The 26,160-nt window shown below is 45.1% G+C and overlaps 1 protein-coding gene across 2 annotated transcripts in view; it reads right to left on the reverse strand.

The window, feature by feature from the left end:
- The window catches only part of LOC140202786 (A disintegrin and metalloproteinase with thrombospondin motifs 20-like), a 618,104-nt gene that overhangs the window by 257,856 nt on the left and 334,088 nt on the right, over positions 1-26,160 (reverse strand). For both annotated transcript variants that reach the window (XM_072268124.1, XM_072268123.1), the window contains exons 16-19: positions 7,736-7,831; positions 6,149-6,315; positions 5,833-5,962; positions 3,831-3,957 (exon numbers count right to left, since the gene is read on the reverse strand). In XM_072268124.1, coding sequence (XP_072124225.1) covers positions 3,831-3,957; positions 5,833-5,962; positions 6,149-6,315; positions 7,736-7,831 — 520 coding nt within the window. The remainder of the gene's footprint in view (positions 1-3,830; positions 3,958-5,832; positions 5,963-6,148; positions 6,316-7,735; positions 7,832-26,160) is intronic.

Raw genomic sequence — 26,160 nt, forward strand, 5'->3', positions numbered from 1 at the left:
TTCAGACCAACATTGTGAGCCGAAGGGCCTGTTCCTGTGCTGTACCTCTTTAGGCTCTATTTTGTGCAGAGCCAGAGAAGATGGGAGAGCTTTATAATTAATATTTCTCATCGGCTTTTTACAGTTTCTCAGCAGTGGAGAAAATAAGGGAAATGAGGGAAATAAACAGTGATGACTTGGACCACATACAAGTTGCTTGAAGGAAGTACTGGAGGCCTTAAAGGACACAAAGGTGGATGATTCCCCAGGGCCTGACCAAGTGCATTCTCAGAACTTGTGGCAAGCTCAATAAGAAACTGAAGAGCCCCTTGCAGAGATTTTTCCTTCCTCTCTGGGCACAGGTGAGGTTCATAGGTTTGGAAAGTGACTACCTTGATAGCATCGTAAAAATGCAAATCAAAGATGAGCCTTGGTACAGGTCAGTGAGTCCAACATCGGTGGTGAGTTAGTTACTGCAGCTGGATTTGAGGGACAGGATTTGATAGCATTTGGATAAACAAGGTCGAATTACGGATTGTCAGCACAGCTTTGTGCATGGGGAATCATGCCTGACAAATCTCTTAGGAGTTTTTCAGAGAGGTAATCACTAGGATAGATGGGGCTAGGGCTTATATATTTGAACTTTAGAGGGGTGTTGAACAAGGTCCCAGGAGGCAGGCTCGTCTGGAAGCTGAGTCTTCATAGGACCCAGGGAAAGACAACTAATTGGATTAATACTTGTCTCAATGGTGGGAAACAGAGAGTCAAAGGTTTTTTCTAAAACTGGAGGCCTTGATCAGTGTTGTGCTTGGACCTCTGCTGTTTTATTACTTATATTAACAATTTGGTTATGAATTAGCAAGATAGGTTACTAAGTTTGTGTAAGATACTAAAGTAAGTGGTATCACAGATGGTGAAGAAGGTTAGCAAAAATTACAGAGAGATCTTGATCAGCTGGGTACAGGGCCAAGGCGGTTTCAATTTAGCTAACTGCGCAGTGTTGCATTTTGGTAGGCCAAGTCAGAGTAGGACTTCCATAGTGAATGGTCAGGCACTGGAGAGAGTAATCGAACAGAGGAACCTAAGAGTGCAAGTGCAGCGCTCATTGAAAGAAGTGTCACAGCTGGACAATGTGGTGAAAAAGGCATTTGGCACACTAGCATTCATCAGTCAGCGGATTGAGTATAGAGGTTAGGATGCTATGTTATGGTTGTACAAGACATTTGTGAGACCACACTTGGAGTACTGCACATACTGTCTTACAGGAAAGATGTCATTAAATCAGAAAGAGAGTGGAAAAGATTTGAGAGCATGCTCCAGGAGTTCAGGGCCTGAGTTACCAGCAGATCTGAATTTCATTCCTTGGAACCTAGTCGACTGAGGTGTCATCTGACCAAGGTATGTGAGATCATGAGGGGCAGGGGTGCTGTGCTAGCCGGAGCCCCCTGAAACGCGTTCAGCACCGCTTTAAGAAAAAGGCTGAAATAAACAAGCTAATTAATTAGGTGTCGCCCAGGGTGTTTTGAGTATCTCAGAAACTGCTGATCTCCTGGGATTTTTACGCACAACATACTCTGGAGTTTACAAAGAATGGTGCCAAAAACAAAAAACATCTAGCGAGTGGCTGCTCCATGAGCGAAACCATCATGTTAAATCCACTCGCTAGATGTGTTTTTGTTTTTGGCACCATTCTTTATAAACTCCAGAGTATGTTGTGCGTAAAAATCCCAGGAGGTCAGCAGTTTCTGAGAGACTCTAATCACCGTGGGTGGCACCTAATTAATTAGCTTGCTTATTTCGGCTTTTTTCTTTAAGAGGTGCCGAATGCGTTTCAGAGCGCTCCAGCTAGCACTGCACCCCTGATGATGGGTACAGATGGGGTGAACGAACATAATCTTTTTTCCAGGGAGTGTTTAGGTTTAAGGTGAGAGGTGAAGGGTTCGAAAGGGACTGAGGAGAACTTTCTATTACAGAGGATAGTGAGGATATAGAATACACCACATGAAGAAATGATTGAGGCAGGCACAGTAACACATTTAACAGGCATTTGGTTAAGTACATAGATAGGATGGATTTAGAGGGAGAATGAACCAAACACCGGTAGATAGGAATTGTGTTGTGGTCATCATAATTGGCATGGATGAGATGGACTGAAGGGCCTTTCTCCATTCTCATACAATCAAAGAGTTATACAGCATGAAAACTGGCCCTTCGGTCTCTCCGGTCTATGCTGATCAAGCTGCCCCTGCAAGCTAGATCCACTTGTACGCCTTTGGCCCATGACCTTCAAAACCTTTTGTATCCATGTACCTGCCCAACTGTCTTTTAAAAGTTGTTATTTACCTGTCTTGACCACTTCATCTAACATGCTGTCCACTCTGTGTAAAAAAAGTTGTCCCTCAAGCCCCTATTAAATCTTTCCCTTCTCACCTTAAACCTATGCTCTCGATTCTCCAATCTGGGAAAAAGACTGAACATATTCACCCTATCTCTGACCCTCATGATTTTATACACCTCAATAAGATCACCTTTCAACCTCCTGCACTTCAGAGTTGTGCTCTATGATATGCTATGACTCTAGAGCCAATGGGACATAGGAAAAGTTGGAAAATTGGTACCACAACGAATGGTGCCAGGAGGCAGAGAACTATTTTAAATTTGGATGTGAATATAGGATTTCTTTTTTGGATTTGGCTTTTGGCTTTTGTTTAGGTTTTATTGTCACAGGTCACATGATAAGAACACAGATATAGTGGATAGCCAGAGATCTTTTCCCAGGGTGGAAATGGCTAATACAAGGGGTAGTAACTTTAATGTGATTGGAGGAAGGTGCAGGGGCGATGTCAGTAGTAAATTCTTGACACAGAGATTGGTGGGTGTATGGATGGAACACCCAGCCATGGGTGGTGGTTACATTACACATTAGGGATATTTAAGAAACTCTTAGAGGGCACATGGATAATTGGAAAATGTTTTGCTGGAAGGAAGGGTTAGATTGATTGTAGAGTAGGTTAAAAGGTCAGCATTACATTGTGGGCCAAAGGCCTGTACTGTTCTGTAATGTTCAACGTTCTATGTGCCAAGCTGCAGTGAAAAGCTTACTGTGCACAGTATTCACACATATCAGATAACTGTGCAGTGCGTTGAGGTGGAACTAGGTAAAACAATTAAAGAATTCAGAATAAAATGTAAAATCTACAGAGAAAGTGCAGTGAATCATAACTTAAGTGCAAAATCACGAGATAGGTTGCAAGGTCAAGAGTCCACCTTATCATGCAAGAGATCCTTTCAAGAGTCTGATAACAATGGGGCAGAGGCTGTCCTTCAGCTTGTTGGTAGGTGCTTTCAGGCTTTTGCACCTCTGCCCAACAGGAGTGGGAAGAGGAGACAAAATTAGTAGGTTTGTAGATGATCTGAAAATTGGTGATGCTGTTGAGAGTGAGGTGAAGAGTCCATTTTATTATTCAAGAGTAATAGATAGAATAGAATCTGTCTTTGAGCCTGCTGGTATTCTTTCAGGTATCTGTAACTTTTGCTCAATAGGAGATGAAAGAAGGAACAAAATTAGTATGTCTGCAGATGATATGAAAAGTGGTGGTGTTATTGATGGTGAGGATGGCAATCTTAAGGTACAGAATGATACTTATCACTGTTGGCTATGTCAAGAGCAGTGTGCTAACACATCCTTCACCATCCTGTTAACCTCCAAGGCCACTTTCAGAGAACTATCTCCTTGTAAGGGCAGCTTAACTCTTCAGTCTCAGGTGATTGTTAAATGGAGGCAGAAAACAAGAATGGAATTGCTGAACATTCTATCTTATAAAGATGCTGACCACAATCCTACTCATTACCTTAATTCACAGTCCATATTGCACAGCTCACTCTCTGCAGTCAGGTGAGGCAAGTGCTCGCATCGTTGCTCAGAAACAACCAGCTGATCTGCTTTCCGCACACAGACCACCTTTCTCCTCCGTTCCCCTGTGTGCAACAGATGGAAGCACATCAATATTCACATCCTCATGTCTCTCACAGCAATCTGTGTCCAACAGCAGCTCTGACCTTTCAGCAGGAGCTCTCTGAATGATATACTTATTCCTCATTTACTCTTTGATAGGAAATAAAACAGAACCATTTTACCAAGATACACTGCAATGAAGTAATCGTCACTCTCCCTTCACATTAGGCAGGATTGCTTACAGGATGCAAACAGTGTTGCTGTGGTCACCTTAGAATTATACAACACAGCATTACCAAAGATAGTCAGAGCATTGCACTCTGAAATTTTAACTTTTGGACATTATACTTCCTGTATATCTGGAATTTAGAATATACTTTCCACATAAGTAAATTAAACACAGGGAATAGTTACATTGGTGAGTTATGGATTGAAAAAAGAGAACTGATCAGCTATCTGTGATGAGATGCCTGATCCTTACCTGTGTGAGGAAGGTTCAATTCAACAAATCGCCGCTCCTTTATGAAGAGGAAATCAGCCTGGATTTCTCCTTATCAAGGGCAAACGACAATTGAGTCACTTCTCAATCTCCAGTTACTCAAAGACAAGAGCTCCTCATGAACACCAAAGGAGATTGCCCAATTCTTTTGGAACTGTGGCCAGAGAACCATGAATACTTTCAAGAGAAATGGCAAAACTACTGGAGAACCTTATTCACAAAGCCTTCTCAGTAATATTGTTCGAAGGCACGTTCATAAACTCAAAATCTCTCCAGGGCCCTAATTGAATAAGGTGAAATAACTTTCCTTTCTGCCACCCCGTGGGTGGTATTGGTATCACAGTGATGCCGAGCTACCCTTTCCACCAAGCCTTCACGACAGTGAACAGTGTTTGTATTGCTCACATTAACTGTGGGTAAAGTCATACAGAAGATTCTACTTTGCCTTCAAAGTTCATAAACATGGGTCTGAAGTCAACTACTGGACTGAATTAGCAAGCGTAAAGAAGAATAGGCTTGTTAAGTGACTGGCATGCATTAAGCTCCTTAGGATGGTTAACTGAAACTGCAAAATTGTGAATAACATTCCCTGTAATTCTCAGATATGAAAACACACTTAGCACAATAGTCCTGGAATAAGTGATAGGATTCAAAAGAGATACGTGGAGCTCAGTGTTAGAGAGCAGTCAGTAGCCTAATCAGGGTGGCGAACCTAAGGCACACACAAATATTTTGCTGGCGTGCAATGCCACCCCTCAATTCTTTGCCCCCCGCCCACAATAAAAAGATACATAATGATTATCTTTACTGCCAAATGAAGCAGTCAATGATCTTTCCTTACAACCCAAGAGCAGTGAGATGTTATCACAGGATTGGTGCCAGCTAGACAACTGTGAGAACACCTAAAGTTGGATGATACGTTTTGAAATCTTCCCGGACTTGATGTACACATCAGCATTTAGACAGTAAATTGTTACAATAACAAAAACATTTAGAAATACTTTGTCTTTATAGAAGGTTCATATTAATATTTTTGAACAGGTTTCTAAAATGCTTCATTTATTTCAATCTATCTCTGTTATACCTTCATAACAAGTAAAAATGAATACACAAAAATAAAGAACAGGACTCATCCTTTTCCCCTTAAAAAAATCCATAATTTTTGTTACTAATTTCTTAATCAATGATCATCTCTGCTCAAAATTACCATGGCACACGAGAGAATTTTTTAGCTTACTGCCAATTTGGGCACACGTTCTCAAAAAGGTTCGCCACCCTTAGGTCCTAGGTAAATGATATAGGGTGTGGGAGTCATTTTGAAAATAACAGCTACACATCTTTTTTTTAATATTGAATGAAAGTTTGAAAGCTTGAATGTAAATAACTGATTGGATTTTACCTTGGCACGGTCTATTGCACTCTTGCCATGAACCATACGGGTCCCAAACAAACAATCCCAGCTGATCCTCTATTGGTATATTAAAGGAGTAACGCACATCAGGGTTGTACAAATTTCCAACAGACAAAACCTAGCAGTATTTAAAGAGAAAAAAATTGTGAACATCCCAAACTAATGCTAATTCAAGTGGAACTAAACAGCTTCAAGGTAACTGTCAGAAAAAGTGATAAAGCCATGGGGATTGCTCAGAAGGAGATGGATTTCCTCACTGGGAAAAGGTTACCTATGATAAACATAAAAGTGCAGAAGTCCTTACCTGAAGGATCAACTCTTCTTCAATTCGGCCTGTACAGTTAATCCGTTCCACATCACTGTCTGAGCCACTGTATTCGATTGTGGTTCCCTGTAGATTTACCTCTCGCTTAAACATGCTCACCACAAAGTTTCCATTCAGGATGAAATTGCCTTGACTGTCAGATAATGCTGAGAGAGAGTCCAGAAACACTGTTAGGGCAGTAGCACTAAGGTAAATAGGGCATAAATTTCCTTTTCCCCAACTCCCCCTCTGACATTAAATGATAAATCACCCTGTTTTTAATGGATCTTTAGTATTGAAAGAGCTGGGCCTGGTCATTCAGATATTGAGCTGTTTTAGTGGAGGGGGCCAGTTCCAGGCATGTATGGGTAGAATCATGAACAATGTGACAGAGAACTGGGTATTAATTGTGTTTAAGTGAGCATGTACGGCATACACTGAGGAAGAATCCACTCAGCTGTGTTCAATGCTTATGGACTTGGCTGAGATGTACAAAATGTTCATCTTATGGGAGCATGATCACTGGCTTGTCCCTTGGACCCACCTCCACCCCAAACTTGAATTAAAATACTCTGAGAGACAACCTGGAAAAAAAAATCAAAATATTCCTCTACAATGGAAAAAACAATTACTGTTTTGCAAGATGATCTAGATCCACTTTTCCCTGTAGCAAGGCCAGAGTTGAATTATTCAGTGTACATCATGGAAAATCAGAGGCCTCTAGGTTCAAAGGTTTTTTTTAGTGTAGAATGAAACAAACAGAAGTTGATGAGCCAAAAACACCCAGTAGATGTTAGAACTCTGAAATAAAACCAAAGAGAGCCAGAGTGCATTCCAGGGTGCATTTTCATCAGCTTGGAAAATTCTGTTTTAATTATGAGTTGTCTATGGCAGGGGTCCCCAACCTTTTTTGCACCGCGGACCAGTTTAATATTGACAATATTCTTGCGGACCGGCCGACCCGGGGCGGGGGTGGGGGCGTTAATCACGACTGGAATATAGGTGGTAAGTCAACTATAAGTCACTTATGAGTGGCTAATACACTCAATTTCGTTTCTAAGGCGGTTTATCTAACGAATTTAATGTTAAACACACTGCGCATATTTTTCTTGCATGAATATAGTGATAAGTCAATTATAGCAGTGGTCCCAAACCTCCAGGCCACGGACCGATTCATTGCCATGCAGAATGCAGTGGTACAGCGGTAGTCGGAATGCACCCAGCACATCTTTAAGAAAAAAGCCGAAGTAAACAAGCTAATTGATTAGGTGCCGCCTTGCACGTAAGTGTCAGCCCAGATCAGAGGCGACGCATCGCACGTGCTTTGCGGCCCGGTGGTTGGGGACCACTGGTCTATGGTTCACTGCTCTCTGAAGATGCATCTGCATTGCAGATTGCAAATGGAAGAATACATGCAGCTTGTACTGGACAATGGAAGAAATCATGATTGCAATGTTTAAGCAGGTATGGTTGATGTATAGGAGTTGGCAGAACAGTTAAATGTAAAGTGGATTATATTACACACTCTGTGAAGCAGAGAGTTGCAAGCAGTGAGCAGGGGAACCACCATATACTCAAAATGCTTACCAAGGTAATTGTCATCTTCTGGCTTCCCTGAGTAACTGTGCTGCCGTACCTCAATGTTTGTGGCTCCTGAAGGTATTCGTACGACAACATTATACCCTTTAAGTAAATCGATAGTTTTAGAACATGCATTGGAAGGGAATATCCATTAATATTCAGAACACAAGCTAAGATCTGACCTCTGAGTCTACCTCTTGACTGGGCTTGTTTTTTACGTCTTGGCTAAGTCATCATTCATCTCTCATCTCTACCAACAACAAATTGTACAAAAGATTAGATAGAAAGAAGCTACAGTTCTTTTGGGTCCCACTACAGCTACAGAACTAAACGTGGTGTAAGCACTTTAACCTGGGATAAACAGCAATGAATTTACAAAAAGAAAATTCAAAGTCAAAGTGAATTTATTATCGAAATAGGTATATGTCACCATATACCAAAGTGACATTTTTTTCTAGCCGACATTTTACAGAAAAACAAAATAAATATGACAGAATTTATGAAAAACTATGCATAAGGAAAGATTGACAAACAACAAATTGAGAAGAGATCACAAACTGTGCAAATAACATTTTTAAAGCATAATGCAATCAGTTCAGAGTTGTGTGGGTGAAGTTATCAACACCGGTTCAAAAGCCTGATGTTTATAGGGTAATAATGGCTCCTGAACTTGGTGGTGTGGGACCTAAGGCTCCTGTACCTCCTGAACCTTGTGCCAATAGCAGTAGTGAGAAGAGATTGTGTAATCTAAGAGCAAAAGAAAAACACAATGCTGGAAATTTGAACTGCACGCAGAAAAGGATAGAGACACTCAGCAGGTCAGGTAGCATCAGTGGAGATGAAATAGTTAATGTTGTAAGTCAACGTATTTTCACCAGATCTGAATTGTGATTAATGTGTGTCCAAGTAATCACTGATTCTCATGAATTGATTTTGCAGGTATTTACTAAGCTGAATGCATGAACAAAATCATAAAACCATTCCATTCAGATATAATTCTAATGATTACATCTTTAGAAATTGCATCAGAGCAAGTTCCTGTACTGGTCTGCATGGAGTCATGCCATATTACCCCTGGGTAAAGCATTTTAATGTGCTGTCAGTGTACTATTCTTGAATGAAGCCCATTTTTCTGAGGTGGAATGCTGCAAAGATCGGCCAACTGTCATTCCATTTTCTGAGTATGCTAAGCACAGCTCTCAACACTTTCAGCAATCCTGATGCACTTTTATTCTGGCCAACTGCACCTAATCAGCATTAGTGCTGACCTTTCTATAACCTGCCACATGTTCTCAGAGTGCAGATGGAAATAAGAGCTGGATTCTGCTCATATCCACGGGTAATAGCTCTGATTACACTTAAGTGCCTCACACATGATTGGATTCTACGCATGGGAATCCAGGCATAAATTGTTTATACAACCCTATAGTTGTGTACAAAAGCTGTGGATAAAATCAACTCACATTATCTCAGTGTATCCACACACAATGAAGCATACTCAGAGTGACAAAAAAAACACAGCTAACAGTTACCATTTACCACTCTCCTGGCAGACTAGGCTCTTTCCGGGGTGGATTTTTCTATTCTACAGACATCAGATAAGTAAGATGAGGGTTTGATGAGAGCAGGCCTGAGTGGGAAGGCCACAAATCTCACACCCAGCCCCACATAGCATACACTCAGGTGTGTTTTCCAGGAACACATCCTTCGGAAATCTGGCATGTCCCAAGTGATCCTTACCAATTTTTATGAACCACAGAAAGCATCCTATCCAGATACATCACGATAGAAGATGTTTCTCATAGTGAGGTTGTCGAGGACCAGAGGGCCCAGCCTCAGAATACAAGATGATGATGATGATGCTGACGATGTCGATTCAGGAATGAGAGGCCAGCGTCGGGCATTTTCATGCCTTACAAGGTGCCGATCGGACGACTGTGTGGGGCGCCACTACTCGCACAGATATTTCGCAGTATTTTTCTTTATTTTACGAGGTCGAGTTGAGAGCTCAACACTTACCTGGCACGGATGGAAAGCATACTCGGGAGCAGCCCGGACTGGATTCGAACCCGGGAACCTCCGTTCCGGAGTCCGGTGCTGATGTCACTGCACTACCAGCCGACCTGATACAAGGATGTCCCTTTAGAACTGAGATGATGAGCAATTTCTTCAGCCAGAAGGTGGGCAATCTGTGGAATTCATTGCCACAGACAGCTCTGGAGAACAAGTCATTTGATATATTTAAAGCAGAGCTTGATAGGTTCTTGATTAGTAATGGCGTCAAAAGTTACAAGGAAAAGGCAGGAGATTGGGATTGAGGGAGATAATGAATCAGCCATGATGAAATGACAGAGCAGACTTGATGGGCCAGATGGTCTAATTCTGCTCCTATGTGTTATGGTGTTATTGTCTTCTATAGGCTTGGTATGGCAACAGTTCTGCACATGACTGCAAGAAGCTGCAGAGAGCTGCGGACACAGCTCAGCACATCATGGAAGCCAGCCCTCCATCCATGGGCTTTGTCTATATTTCATGCTGCCTCAGTAAAGCAGCCAGTACAGTGAAAGACCCCGTCCATATTGGACAACCTCTCTTCTCCCTTCCATTGTGCAGAAGATACAAAAACCTGAAGGCATGTATCAGCAGGCTCAAGATCAGCATTGACCGCACTGTTTTAAGGCTATTGAACAATTCCCTATTATAAGATAGACTCTTGGTCTTACAATCTATCTAGTTATGAGTTTGCTTTTTATTGACAACCTGCACTGCATTTTTCTGCAACAGTTTCACTTTACTTGGAATTATTACTGTTTTAACTATTTCAATAACCTTATGTTACTGTGTTACTTCAATGCAGAAAGTAGATTTGATCTGTGTGACAGTATAGAAACTTCTCACTGTATCCTGGTGCATCTGACAATAATAAACCAATTCTGATTCCAGTTCCATTTTCGCTTGAGACAGGGCCTTGTGCTGGGCTTGGAGTTTTTCTTTATAGTGACCCACTCCCAGTTGGATCCCGCAACAGGCAACACTTTCAGATTTGGTTACATACAAGGCTGGACCTCCAAACTTTGATGTTAAACTGCAGCTGAAGTGTCTTAACAGGCAGAAACTACCTTATCAACCTTCAAGTATTTAAAGAAAAGGGGCCATAGGTCATCTATTTAGCCAAGCCACATGCAAGGCTCTCAGCAACTAGTTTTGTCAGGTCCCTGGTACTGGCATAAAGGGTACACAATGCCCAAGAACATGATGCAGATTACAGGGAAGATATGGCTACTTCTCAGCCCTCTTTGGGGGAAGCTGTAGAAGAACTAGATAGGTCCACTCAGTGAAGGGCTCTCTACTCTTTGCTACTGGACTTCTCTAACAATCTGTATCACTCACTGTTGACATTGTTTAGTTCAATTTGGGCTAGTTTTCCAAAGAACTTCCACGTTCAAAACTGACCAAATTATTAGCTCAGGTTAACTGACCACTGTGGAAGTGAGTGGTGTGGATCTGGGGGTAGCTAGTGGAAAAGTGGGAAGATTAGTAGGATGAGTGTAAATGGCTGGCAGCAACTCAGTGGGCTGAAGGGCCTGTTTCCTTTCTGCACATTTCTGTGACTCTGACACCAATGCACAAAAATGGGAGTCTCCTGGGAAACAACGAAGGCTCTCAGGTGACTAGTCTGTGCTCACTTCCCTGAGTGCTGACCCTTCCCAGGTGGCTGCCCTTCTGAGGGAATATTGCCGGGGAAACCAGTGAGTTCAAAGGTTCAAAGTACAGTTATTATCAAAGTATATATGCAGTATACAACTCTGAGATTCTTCTTCTCCAGACAGCCATGAAACAAAGAAAAACCATGGAAATCAGTTCAGAGAGAAGCAGCAAGCCCACCATCACAATCATCAACCCACCCCCAAAACACCCCTCCCCCCTGCACAAAACACAACAACCCACCCCCAAACACCCCTCCCCCTGCACAAAACACAACAATGCACCCCCAAACACCCCTCCCCTGCACAAAACACATCAACCCACCCTCAAACTGCCCTCCCCTGCACAAAACACAACAACCCACCCCCAAACACCCCTCCCCTGCACAAAACACGACAACCCACCCTCAAACACCCCTCCTCTGCACAAAACACAACAACCCACCCCCAAACACCCCTCCCCTGCACAAAACACAACAACCTACCCCCAAAACACCACTCACCTGCACAAAACACATCAACTCACCCCCAAAACACCCCCCCGCACAAAACACAACAACCCACCCCCAAAACACCCCTCCCCTGCACAAAACACATCAACCCACCCCCAAACACCCCTCCCCTGCACAAAACACAACAACCCACCCCCAAAACACCCCTCCCCTGCACAAAACACAACCCACCCCCAAACACCCCTCCTCCTGCACAAAACACAACAACCCACCCCCAAACACCCCTCCCTCTGCACAAAACACAACAACCCACCCCCAAAACACCTGTCCCCTGCACAAAACACAACAACCCACCCCCAGTCACCCCTCCCCTGCACAAAACACAACAACCCACCCCCAAACACCCCTCCCCTGCACAAAACACATCAACCCACCCCCAAACACCCCTCCACTGCACAAAACACAACAACCCACCCCCAAACACCCCTCCCCTTGCACAAAACACAACAACCCACCCCCAAACACCCCTCCCCTGCACAAAACACATCAACCCACCCCCAAACACCCCTCCCCTTGCACAAAACACAACCCACCCCCAAACACCCCTTCCCCTGCACAAAACACATCAACCCACCCCCAAACACCCCTCCCCTTGCACAAAACACAACCCACCCCCAAACACCCCTCCCCTGCACAAAACACATCAACCCCCCAAACACCCCTCCCCTTGCACAAAACACAACAACCCACCCCCAAACACCCCTCCCCTGCACAAAACACAACAACCCACCCCCAAACACCCCTCCCCTGCACAAAACACAACCCACCCTCAAACAACCCTCCCCTGCACAAAACACATCAACCCACCCCCAGTCACCCCTCCTCCTGCACAAAACACAACAACCCACCCCCAAACACCCCTCCCCTGCACAAAACACATCAACCCACCCCCAAACACCCCTCCCCTTGCACAAAACACATCAACCCACCCCCAAACACCCCTCCCCTGCACAAAACTCAACAACCCACCCCCAAACACCCCTCCCCTGCACAAAACACATCAACCCCCCAAACACCCCTCCCCCTGCACAAAACACAACAACCCACCCCCAAACACCCCTCCCCTGCACAAAACACAACAACCCACCCCCAAACACCCCTCCCCTGCACAAAACACAACCCACCCCGAAACACCCCTCCCCCTGCACAAAACACAACAACCCACCCCCAAACACCCCTCCCCTGCACAAAACACATCAACCCCCCAAACACCCCTCCCCTGCACAAAACACAACAACCCACCCCCAAAACACCCCTCCCCTTGCACAAAACACAACCCACCCCCAAAACACCCCTGCCCTGCACAAAACACGACAACCCACCCCCAAACACCCCTCCCCTGCACAAAACACAACAACCTACCCCCAAAACACCCCTCCCCTGCACAAAACACATCAACCCACCCCCAAACACCCCTCCCCTGCACAAAACACAACAACCCACCCCCAAAACACCTGTCCCCTGCACAAAACACATCAACCCACCCCCAGTCACCCCTCCCCTGCACAAAACACATCAACCCACCCCCAAACACCCCTCCCCTGCACAAAACACATCAACCTACCCCCAAACACCCCTCCCCTGCACAAAACACAACAACCCACCCCCAAACACCCCTCTCCTTGCACAAAACACAACCCACCCCCAAACACCCCTTCCCCTGCACAAAACACAACAACCCACCCCCAAACACCCCTCTCCTTGCACAAAACACAACCCACCCCCAAACACCCCTTCCCCTGCACAAAACACAACAACCCACCCCCAAAACACCCCTCCCCTGCACAAAACACAACCCACCCCCAAACACCCCTCCTCCTGCACAAAACACAACAACCCACCCCCAAACACCCCTCCCCCTGCACAAAACACAACAACCCACCCCCAGTGACCCCTCCCCTGCACAAAACACAACAACCCACCCCCAAACACCCCTCCCCTGCACAAAACACATCAACCCACCCCCAAAACACCTGTCCCCTGCACAAAACACAACAACCCACCCCCAAACACCCCTCCCCTGCACAAAACACATCAACCCACCCCCAAACACCCCTCCCCTGCACAAAACACATCAACCCACCCCCAAACACCCCTCCCCTTGCACAAAACACAACCCACCCCCAAACACCCCTTCCCCTGCACAAAACACATCAACCCACCCCCAAACACCCCTCCCCTTGCACAAAACACAACCCACCCCCAAACACCCCTCCCCTGCACAAAACACATCAACCCCCCAAACACCCCTCTCCTTGCACAAAACACAACCCACCCCCAAACACCCCTTCCCCTGCACAAAACACATCAACCCCCCAAACACCCCTCCCCCTGCAGAAAACACAACAACCCACCCCCAAACACCCCTCCCCTGTACAAAACACAACAACCCACCCCCAAACACCCCTCCCCTGCACAAAACACATCAACCCCCCAAACACCCCTCCCCCTGCACAAAACACAACAACCCACCCCCAAACACCCCTCCCCTGCACAAAACACAACAACCCACCCCCAAACACCCCTCCCCTGCACAAAACACAACCCACCCCCAAACACCCCTCCCCCTGCACAAAACACAACAACCCACCCCCAAACACCCCTCCCCTGCACAAAACACATCAACCCCCCAAACACCCCCCCTGCACAAAACACAACAACCCACCCCCAAAACACCCCTCCCCTTGCACAAAACACAACCCACCCCCAAAACACCCCTGCCCTGCACAAAACACAACAACCCACCCCCAAACACCCCTCCCCTGCACAAAACACAACAACCTAACCCCAAAACACCCCTCCCCTGCACAAAACACATCAACCCACCCCCAAACACCCCTCCCCTGCACAAAACACAACAACCCACCCCCAAACACCCCTCCCCTGCACAAAACACAACAACCCACCCCCAAAACACCTGTCCCCTGCACAAAACACATCAACCCACCCCCAGTCACCCCTCCCCTGCACAAAACACATCAACCCACCCCCAAACACCCCTCCCCTGCACAAAACACATCAACCTACCCCCAAACACCCCTCCCCTGCACAAAACACAACAACCCACCCCCAAACACCCCTCTCCTTGCACAAAACACAACCCACCCCCAAACACCCCTTCCCCTGCACAAAACACAACAACCCACCCCCAAACACCCCTCTCCTTGCACAAAACACAACCCACCTCCAAACACCCCTCCCCCTGCACAAAACACAACAACCCACCCCCAAACACCCCTCCCCTGCACAAAACACATCAACCCCCCAAACACTCCTCCCCCTGCACAAAACACAACAACCCACCCCCAAACACCCCTCCCCTGCACAAAACACAACAACCCACCCCCAAACACCCCTCCCCTGCACAAAACACAACAACCCACCCCCAAACACCCCTCCACTGCACAAAACACAACAACCCACCCCCAAAACACCCCTCCCTCTGCACAAAACACATCAACCCACCCCCAAAACACCCCTCCCCTGCACAAAACACAACCCACCCCCAAACACCCCTCCCCTGCACAAAACACAACAACCCACCCCCAAACACCCCTCCCCTGCACAAAACACATCAACCCACCCCCAGTCACCCCTCCTCCTGCACAAAACACAACAACCCACCCCCAAACACCCCTCCCCTGCATAAAACACATCAACCCACCCCCAAACACCCCTCCCCTTGCACAAAACACAACCCACCCCCAAACACCCCTTCCCCTGCACAAAACACATCAACCCACCCCCAAACACCCCTCCCCTGCACAAAACACATCAACCCACCCCCAAACACCCCTCCCCTGCACAAAACACATCAACTCACCCCCAAACACCCCTCCCCTGCACAAAACTCAACAACCCACCCCCAAACACCCCTCCCCTGCACAAAACACATCAACCCCCCAAACACCCCTCCCCCTGCAGAAAACACATCAACCCACCCCCAAACACCCCTCCCCTTGCACAAAACACAACCCACCCCCAAACACACCTTCCCCTGCACAAAACACATCAACCCACCGCCAAACACCCCTCCCCTTGCACAAAACACAACCCACCCCCAAACACCCCTCCCCTGCACAAAACACATCAACCCACCCCCAAACACCCCTCCCCTGCACAAAACTCAACAACCCACCCCCAAACACCCCTCCCCTGCACAAATCACATCAACCCCCCAAACACCCCTCCCCCTGCACAAAACACAACAACCCACCCCCAAACACCCCTCCCCTGCACAAAACACAACAACCCACCCCCAAACACCCCTCCCCTGCACAAAACACAACCCACCCCCAAACACCCCCCTGCACAAAACACAACAACCCACCCTCAAACACCCCTCCCCTGCACAAAACACATCAACCCCCCAAACACCCCTCCCCTGCACAAAACACAACAACCCACCCCCAAACACCCCTCCCCTGCACAAAACACAACAACCCACCCTCAAACACCCCTCCCCTGCACAAAACACATCAACCCCCCAAACACCCCTCCCCCTGCACAAAACACAACAACCCACCCCCAAACACCCCTCCCCTGCACAAAACACAACAACCCACCCTCAAACACCCCTCCCCTGCACAAAACACATCAACCCACCCCCAAACACCCCTCCCCTGCACAAAACACAACAACCCACCCCCAAACACCCCTCCCCTGCACAAAACACAACCCACCCCCAAACACCCCTCCCCTGCACAAAACACAACCCACCCCCAAACAGTCCTCCCCTGCACAAAACACAACAACCCACCCCCAAACACCCCTCCCCTGCACAAAACACAACCCACCCCCAAACACCCCTCCCCTGCACAAAACACAACAACCCACCCCCAAACAGCCCTCCCCTGCACAAAACACAACAACCCACCCCCAAACACCCCTCCCCTGCACAAAACACAACAACCCACCCCCAAACAGCCCTCCCCCTGCACAAAACACAAGAATACTCTCCCCCAAATCTTCCTTCCCCCACCCGCACAAAAACAACAAGAATTATGTCCCCCAAAGTCTTCCTTCCTCCACCCGCACAAAAACATGAAAGACTGATAAATAGTCCATGCTCCAAAAGCCATATGCAGAAATGACACAGTGACAGGGCCACACAGGCTTCCCCTTTCCCCTTTCCCCTTTCCCCCTCCCCTTTCCCCTTCCTCTTCCCCTTCGGCAGCTGAGCAATCCCAGCAGTGACCAGAAAGCAGGCAGTTGGTGCTCCCCCTCCACATTCGCCTCGATCGCCTCAATCTTCCTCGTTGCTTTAATCGGCGAATAGTGCAAGCTTTAATTGGTGAAATGTTGTTGGACATAGGCTCGCACCCCACCTTATAGTTTCTTCACCTCGAGGTTCATGCTCGTTGCTTTCTGGAATCTTCTCGGAGACAGCAAAGCGCTGGATTGCTCAATCAGTCTCCAAACTGGAAATCACAGGCTCTTACACTTCCAGAAACGCATTCAAGATGAAAAACAGACGTAAAAGGAGTAAAAGAAGAGTTGAAGAAGTCACTGCTTGCTGCTGAGATGATGAGCAAGTTAATCAATAAAGAATTAAAAAATGCAGGGAACAATGAGAAGGATTTCCAGACAAATTACGTTAGGAATTGTGTTTCAGAATACAGGGAGCCACAGGCCAAAAGGGATTCAGTGATGGTTGGAGTGGAAAGGGAACAGGGAAAGGAGAGGGAACAGATACGGGAAACAGGGTGTGGTCTGGGGAGAAGGACACCCAGTTGCTTTGCAAGGTGACACTGACAGCATCTTCCACCATCACCATCAAGGAGAACAAGGGCAGGGAGCACCACCACCTCAAACCACACACCATTCCGACTTGGAAACATTTCATTGCTCCTTCATTGTCACTGCGTCTAAATCCCTCCCCAATAGCACCTTCACCAGAGGGTATAGGAATTAATTTATAATTGCACATATACCAAGATACAGTTGAGTGAAAAGCTTGTCTTGCATACAATGATTGCACAGAGCATTGAGTAGAGCACGGTAAAATATAATTGCAGAATAAAATGTAAAAGCTTCCAGAAAGTGCAGTAGTGGTAAATGATAAAGTGCAAAATTATAATGAGGTAGATTATGAGTCCAAGAGTCCACCTTATCCTGCAAGATACACATTCAAGAGTCTGATAACAATGGGATAGAAGCTGTCCTTAAGCTTGGTGGTATGTAATTTCAGGGTTTTGTATCTTCTGCCCCATGGGAGAGGGGAGAAGAGAGGATGTCCGGGATGGGTGGGCTATTTGATTATGTTGGCGTCTTTACTGAGGCAGCGAGAAGTATAGACTAAGTCCATAGAGAGGAGGCAGGCTTTCATGCCTCCACAACTCTCTCCAGCTTCTTGCAGTCACATGCAGAGCACTAATTATATCAATCCATTATGCACCAGACAGAATGTTTTCTACAGTGCAGCAATAAAAATTGGTGAGAGTCGACTGGGACATACTGAATTTATTTAGCCTCCAGAAGACCATAATAGGGCATAGGAGCAAGATTAGATTATTAGAATGCTCCTGCTTTCTCCCCGTAACCTTTGATGCCCTGACTAATCAAGAACCTATCAACCTCTTTAAATATACACAATGACTTAACCTCCACAGCCATCTGCAGCAATGAATTCCACAGACTCACCACTGTCTAGCTAAAGAATTGCCTCCTCAGCTCTGATCTAAAGGGTTTTCCTTGTATTGTTAGGCTGTGCACTCTGGTCCTAGACTCTCCTACTATTGGAAACATCCTTTCCATATGCACTCTGTCTAGGTCTTTCAATATTTGATAGATTTCAATTAGATCACCCCTCATTCTTCTGAGCTCCAGCAGGTATAGGTCCAAAGCCATCAAATGCTTCTCATATCTTTTATTACCAGGGTCATTCTCGTTTATCTCCTCTGGACCCTTTCCAATGCCAGCATAATCTTTTTACGTAAGTAGCCCAAAACCGCTCATAATATTCCAAGTGCCATCTGACCAATATCTTATAAAGCCTCATCATTACCTCCTAGATTTTGTATTCTAGTCTTCTCAAAATGAATGTAAACAATCGCTTTTTCCTTCCTTTTCACCGACTTGATCTGCAAGTTAATCTTTAGGGAATCCTGCACAAGAACTTCCAAATCCCTTTGCATCTTTGATTACTGAATTTTCTTCCCATTTAGAAAATAGCCTACATCGTTATTCCTTCTACCAAAGTGCATGACCATACCCTTTCCTACAATATATTCCATCTGCCAATTCTTTAATCATTCTCTGTGTCTGTCTAAGTCCTGCAGATTCCCTGCTTGCTCAACACTGCATGCCCATCTGTTTATCTTCCTATCACCCACAAACTTGGTCACAAAGCTATTAATCTGCATTTGCTCTGGAGGAAGTAGAGGATTGGTGAACTTCCTTGGCTGTGACAGGCTATTGTTGACATTCACACCTAGGAACTTAAAACTGTAAACCCACTCGACCTCAGCACTGTTGAGGTGAACAGAAGCATGTGCACAACCCACACCCTGCACTTCTTCTGAATTCAACGACCAGCCCCTTTTTTTTGTTTTATCTTTTAGTCTGCAACACCTCACCAACATCATCTCAAGGACAGGAACAGTAAATTAATATATCTATCAATTATGGGCAGAAAAATGGCAGATAGAGTTTAATGTGTGAATGTGTGAAGTTTGGGAAGTTCATCATGACGGGACAGTACATAGTTAAAGGCAGGACCCTGAACAGAGCTGATGTGCGGGGGATGTTGAGCTCCAGGTGTACAGATCCCTGAATGTGTTCACTTGATTGATGGTGAACAGTGCGCTTGCTTTCATTGATTTGGACATTGGGTATTAAAGTTAGGATGTCATGATGCAGTTGTATAAAAGTTTGATTAGATACACTTGGAGTACGGTGGGTAGTTCTGGTTGTTGCATTATAGGAAGGATGTGGAGATTATGGAGAGTGTGCAGAAGTGGTTTACCAGGGTGCCGCCTCAGTTAGAAGGTGTTAGCTACAAGAACAGCTTGGTCAGTTGAATTGGTTCCTCAGCCAGAGGCTAAGGGGTTTCCTGGTAAAGGTTTCTAAGATTGTGAGATGCATCTAAAAAGTCAGAATGATTTACCTGTGGGAAAGTTTAAAGAAGATGTGTCAATATGGAGCATAGTGGGAGCCAGGAATGTGCTGCCAGGGTGGTGATGGAAGCCGATATAATAGTGGAATACACGAGGCTTTTGGTCAGGCATATGCTTATGCAGGGAATGGAGGGAGGTGGACCACGTGCAGGCAGATTAGTTTAAATTGCCAGCATGCTTGGCACAGACATCATAGGTTAAAGGGCCTTACATGCACTGGGCACTTCTACGCGCTGTGTCAGAATTAGAATCAGAATCAGAAATCAGAATGGGGTTTATTGTCATTGGCATGAGTCATAAAATTTGTAGTTTAGCAACAGTAATACAATGCAGGTTACAAATAAATCCAGAAATAAATACTACAAAAGAGGACCAGTGAGGTAGAGTTTATGGTTCAAGGACAATTCAGAAATCTTTCAGTGGAGAGTGTGGGTCTTTAGGCTCCAGTACCTCCTTCCTGATGGTGGTAATGAGAAGTGGGTATGTCCCATGGTGTGGGTCATGAATGATAGATGCAGCCTTCTTGTGCCACTGCCTTTGTCTGATTTACATGCCAGACTGGAACCAGATAATTAGTAATTACAAAAAAGTATAAGGGTGGATGATAGGGAGAATTCTGACCCGTAGTCAGCTTAAACTGGTAGGTAGTAGGAAAACTGACCCAATGGAGCTGGTGGGCATTTTGCTGCAGAAATTCTGGATTAACACAGGTTGATGAGGTCTGGGCTTAATGCCCTTTACAAAGAGAATGGAATAGTGCAGCACAGTACAGACCCTTTGACCCACAATGTTGTGCTGAACTAATTAAACACCTAACTAAACTACTCCCTCCGGCATACACATTCTCCATATCCCGATATTCCCTGAACATTTATGTACCTGCCTAAGAGCCGATGAAACACCTCTATCATATTTGCCTCTACCACCACCCCAGACAGCTGATTCCAGGCGCCCACCACTATTTGTAAAATGCTTACCCTACACATCCCCTGTGAACTTACCCTCTGACCTTAAATGCACACCTTCGGGTATTAAACATTTCGACCTTGGGAAAAAGATACAAGTGGATAATCATATAAACTTCTATCAGGTCCCTCCTCAGACTCTGCTACTACAGAGAAAACAGTACAAGTTTGTATAACTTCTCCTCATTGCTCATGCCCTCTAATTCAGACAGCATCCTGTAAAACCTTCTGTACCCTCTTCAAACCCTTAACATCCTTCCTGTAATGGGGAGACCAGAAATGAATGCAATACTCCAGTTGCAGCCTAACTCAGAGTCTTATAAACCCATAACATAACCTTCCTACTCTTGCACACGGTAGCTCAAATGATAAAAGTAAACACACCACATGACTTCTTTACTACTCTATTGACTGTAGCCGCTTTCAAGGTGTTATGGACTTGGACCCCAAGATTCCTTTGTACACCAATGCTCTTAAGGATTTAACAGCATTAACTGTGCACTATCCCTTTACATTTGATTTCCCAAAGTGTAACAACTCACACTTGGCCGCATTAAACTCATCCGCAATTACTTCACCCATATCTAGAACTGATCTGTACCAGACTGTATCCTTTGGCAATCATCTACTGTCATGGTCTCCACTGAACAATGGCAGGCATCCAAGTTTCTGCACTCCAGTTCCCCAGAGTATGGTTAGCTGCCATTATCCCTTTAAGACTCAGACTGGCAATTATTGCCTGCCACATTCCTTCATGGAAAATCTGCACTGAAAGGCCCCATGCTGAGCATTCAGTGCTTAATAAGTCATGTCAACTGCAGAAATTCTCTGATGACTCAGCAATAGTTGGGTGTATAAAGGGAGGACAGCAGGCTTAACAAAGGACCAGAGAGTGAAATAAGAAAAGCTCAAGTAAATAAAGAGACAATGGCTGCAGTTTTTTTTCATATTGAGAAAGCTTATGATATGTTATGGAAAGATGGGCTCCTAATCAAGCTACATTTAATGGGAATTGGAGGGGGGGGCAATATTCAATTGGGTTAAGGACTTTTTAAATGGGAGACCTATTCAGGTGAAGATAGGATCAGAGCTATCAAGCCAGTGTGTTGTAGAAAATAGGATGCCTTGGAGATGCAGTGAGTCTGACTTTATTCTCCATTTTGATAAATGATATATCTGTAAATATTCCAATGGAAGTGGGGAGGTCATTGTTTGCAGATGACAGGGCTTTGTAGAAAAGGAGAAATATTGAACATATAGTTCAACCTAGAGAGAGTAGAAAGTTTTCAGTTTTTGGGTGTGCACTATGACTTGAGATTAATATGGAGAGAACATATTAGATATGTAGTTAGTAAATATAAAAATGTGATAAATGTCATGAGGTGTCTTGCTGGATTGGAATGGGGTACTGATTTTGCATCACTGAAGTATATTTATATAGCATTAATAAGATCAAGATTAGACTATGGAAGTATTGTATATGGGTCAGTAGCAAAATCTGTGCTGACAGAACTGGATATCGTGCAAGCTGGGTCTCTAAGGGTGTGCTTGGGAGTGGTTAGAACTTCCCCAGTGTGTGTACTCCAAGTTGAAGCAAATGAAATGCCATTGGGGCTGTGGTGTAAACAGCTAGAGGCCAATTACTGGATTAACTTAAGGGGGCATGGTGATAGACATCCTACAAAAATCGATTGTATGACATTCTGAAGTGGGAGAGTGATCAGCCAGATGTCGTGGTGCACATCGGTACCAATGACATAGCAAGGAAGAGTGAGGAGGTCCTGGAGAGTGAGTATAGAGAGCTTGGTAGGAAGTTGAAAAGCAGGACCTTGAGGGTGGTAATCTCAGGATTGCTACCTGTGCTACATGCCAGTGAGGGCAGAAATAGGATGCTCTGGAGGATGAACAAGTGGCTGAGGAACTGGTGTAGGGAGCAGGGTTTCAGATTTCAGAATAATTAGGGCCTCTTCTGGGGCAGGTGGGACCTGTACAAGAGAGACGGGTTACACTTGAACTACAGGGGGACCAATATCCTTTCAGGGAAGTTTGTTAATGCTATTGGGGAGGCTTTAAACTAGATTTGCAGGGGGATGGGAACCAGAGTGCCAGAGCTAACTGTGGCTGGGGTGAAAATAAATGATGTTAAAAGTTCATATAAATCCGCTAATAGAAAGGTTGAGTGGTGGTAAAAATCTTCTGAGGTGTATATATTTCAATGCTAGGAGTATTGCGGGGAAGGCGGATGAGTTGAGGGTGTGGATTGACACGTGGAATTATGATGTTATAGCAATTAGTGAAACTTGGCTACAGGAGGGGCAGGATTGGCAGCTTAATATTCCAGGGTTCCGATGTTTCAGATATGATCGAGGCAGAGGAATGAAAGGCAGGAGAGTAGCATTGCTTGTTAGGGAAAATATTACAGCAGTGCTCAGGCAGGACAGATTAGAGGGCTTGTCTACTGAGTCCTTATGGGTGCGGCTGAGAAACAGGAAAGGTATGGCCACATTAGTGGGATTGTATTACAGACCACCCAATAGTCAATGAGAATTGGAAGAGCAAATCTGCAGAGAGATAGCAGGCAACTGCAGGAAACATAAAGTTGTGGTGGTAGGGGATTTTAATTTTCCATGTATTGATTGGGTCTCCCATACTGTTAGGGGTCTAGAAGGTTTAGAGTTTGTAAAATGTGTTCAGGAAAGTTTTCTAAATCAATATATAGAGGGACCAACTAGAGGGGATGCAATATTGGATCTGCTGTTAGTAAACAAGTTAGGACAAGTGACGGAAGTCTGTGTAGGGGAGCACTTTGGTTCCAGTGATCGTAACACCATTAGTTTCAACTTGATCATGGACAAGGATAGCTCTGGTCCTAGGGTTGAGGTTTTTAACTGGAAGAAGGCCAAATTTGAAGAAATGAGAAAAGATCTAAAAAGTGTGGATTGGGACAGGTTGTTCTCTGGCAAGGATGTGATCGGTAGGTGGGAAGCCTTCAAAGGGGAAATTTTGAGAGTGCAGAATTTGTATGTTCCTGTCAGGATTAAAGGCAAAGTGAATAGGAATAAGGAACCTTGGTTCTCAAGGGATATTGCAACTCTGATAAAAAAGAAGAGGGAGTTGCATGACATGTATAGGAAGCAGGGAGTAAATAAGTTGCTTGATGAGTATAAGAAGTGCAAGAAAGTACTTAAGAAAGAAATCAGGAGGGCTAAAAAGACATGAGGTTACCTTGGCAGTCAAAGTGAAGGATAATCCAAAGAGCTTTTACAGGTATATTAAGAGCAAAAAGATTGTAAGGGATAAAATTGGTCCTCTTGAAGATCAGAGTGGTCGGCTATGTGCGGAACCAAAGGAAATGGGGGAGATCTTAAATAGGTTTTTTGCGTCTGTATTTACTAAGGAAACTGGCATGAAGTCTGTGGAATTAAGGAAAACAAGTAGTGAGATCATGGAAACTGTACAGATCGAAAAGGAGGAGGTCCTTGCTGTCTTGAGGAAAATTAAAGTGGATAAATCCCCGGGAATTGACAGGGTGTTCCCTCAGACCTTGAAGGAGACTAGTGTTGAAATAGTGTTGAAACTAGTGCAGAAAATGGTTCGGCACAGCCAAGAAGGGCCAAAAGGCCTGTTTCTGTGCTGTAGTTTCTATGATTCTATGGTGTTGCAAACATGCTGGGAGAAGGAGAGGACACAAAAGGAAATTTTTTGGCTGAACAGGAGAGCAAACAGCAAAAGGTATGGGTGTATATGATAGAATTTTTTCCAGGTGTGGTGTGGCCTGTCAGACCTTTCTGGGTATTAGAAAATCCATCTGTAGATTTGGAATTGCTTAAGATTAAATGCAGTAATAAAATGGCTGATATACTCAGTGGATATCATAGTTATAAGGAATGTAAATATAAAGATGTACTGATTTTTATGAATGGATCAAAGGATCCAGAAACAGCTCTGCAATTGTTGTGCCAAGTTATCAAGTGGAAATTAGCAAGAGAGCACCTGATTGCTTGAGTGTATATGCAGTTGAAATGTTTGCCATATTGTTAGCACTAGAATGGAGTGAGCAGGTTGATTGTAATATTGCGATATGCAGCGATTCTATATCGGCCCTTGCAAGCATTAAGGTGGGTACAGTTAGGGGTCACTAGGATCTGCTTTATGAAATTCTGTTTGCAAATTCAAGACTGGCTAGACAAGGCAAAAATATCACATTCATGTGGGTTCCAGCACATTTAGGTGTTATGGGAAATGAGACAGCAGATGAGCTGGCGAAAGCAGCAGTCAAAAAAGGATCTATAGTGGTCAATATTAAACTATCAAAATCAGAGGGGAAGAGCATAGTGTGGAGAAGGACAAATCAACAGTGGCAGCAGCATTGGGACAGAGCAATAAAAGGAAGACATTCACATTCAATTCAGAACAGAGTAGATATGGGAAGAAGTAGGGGAGTAAAGTGGAAGGAACAAGTAATCATAAGTAGACTGAGAATTGGGCACAGCAACCTTAATGGCACTCTGGCCATCATAAATAAGCATCCAACAGGTTTTTGCGATCTATGTCAGGAGACTGAAACAGTAGGGCATATCCTTATTTCATGCTGGAAATTTGCACAGGAAAGACAACAAATGTTACAATTATGCAAAATAGGACTAGTAGAGAACAGTGTTTAAAGGTTTATTGGAATGTGGGGAGAGTGATCAGGGAGGAAATGTTTGTTTAGTTTTTTAAGGGTGACGGGACTGGAAAGACAGCTTTAAAGTGAATGGACAATGAGGGACAATAAATCCTGAAGATGACAGCAATGCAACAATGTGGATGCCAACTGCCGTAAGAAGAAGAGGAGGAGGAGGAAGAAGAAAGAGGCCCTACTTTGTCAAATGGTGCAAAATGAATGATCTGCAGCTCAGCATCAGTAAGACAAAGGGGATGGTGATGGACTTCAGGAAAGCTAAGCCTGCACTGCTCCCTGTTACTTTTGATGGTGAGAATATTGATGTGGTGAGGACCTGCAAGTACCTGGGGCTGCACCTGGATGACAGACTTGCCTGGAGCACCAATGCAGAGGCTGTGTACAAGAAGGATCAGAGTCATCTCTACTTCCTGAGGAGACTGAGGTTCTTTGTTGCCAGTGCAATCTTC

The sequence above is a fragment of the Mobula birostris genome, chromosome 9, assembly GCF_030028105.1.
Source record: "Mobula birostris isolate sMobBir1 chromosome 9, sMobBir1.hap1, whole genome shotgun sequence".
NCBI classification, from domain to species: domain Eukaryota; kingdom Metazoa; phylum Chordata; class Chondrichthyes; order Myliobatiformes; family Myliobatidae; genus Mobula; species Mobula birostris.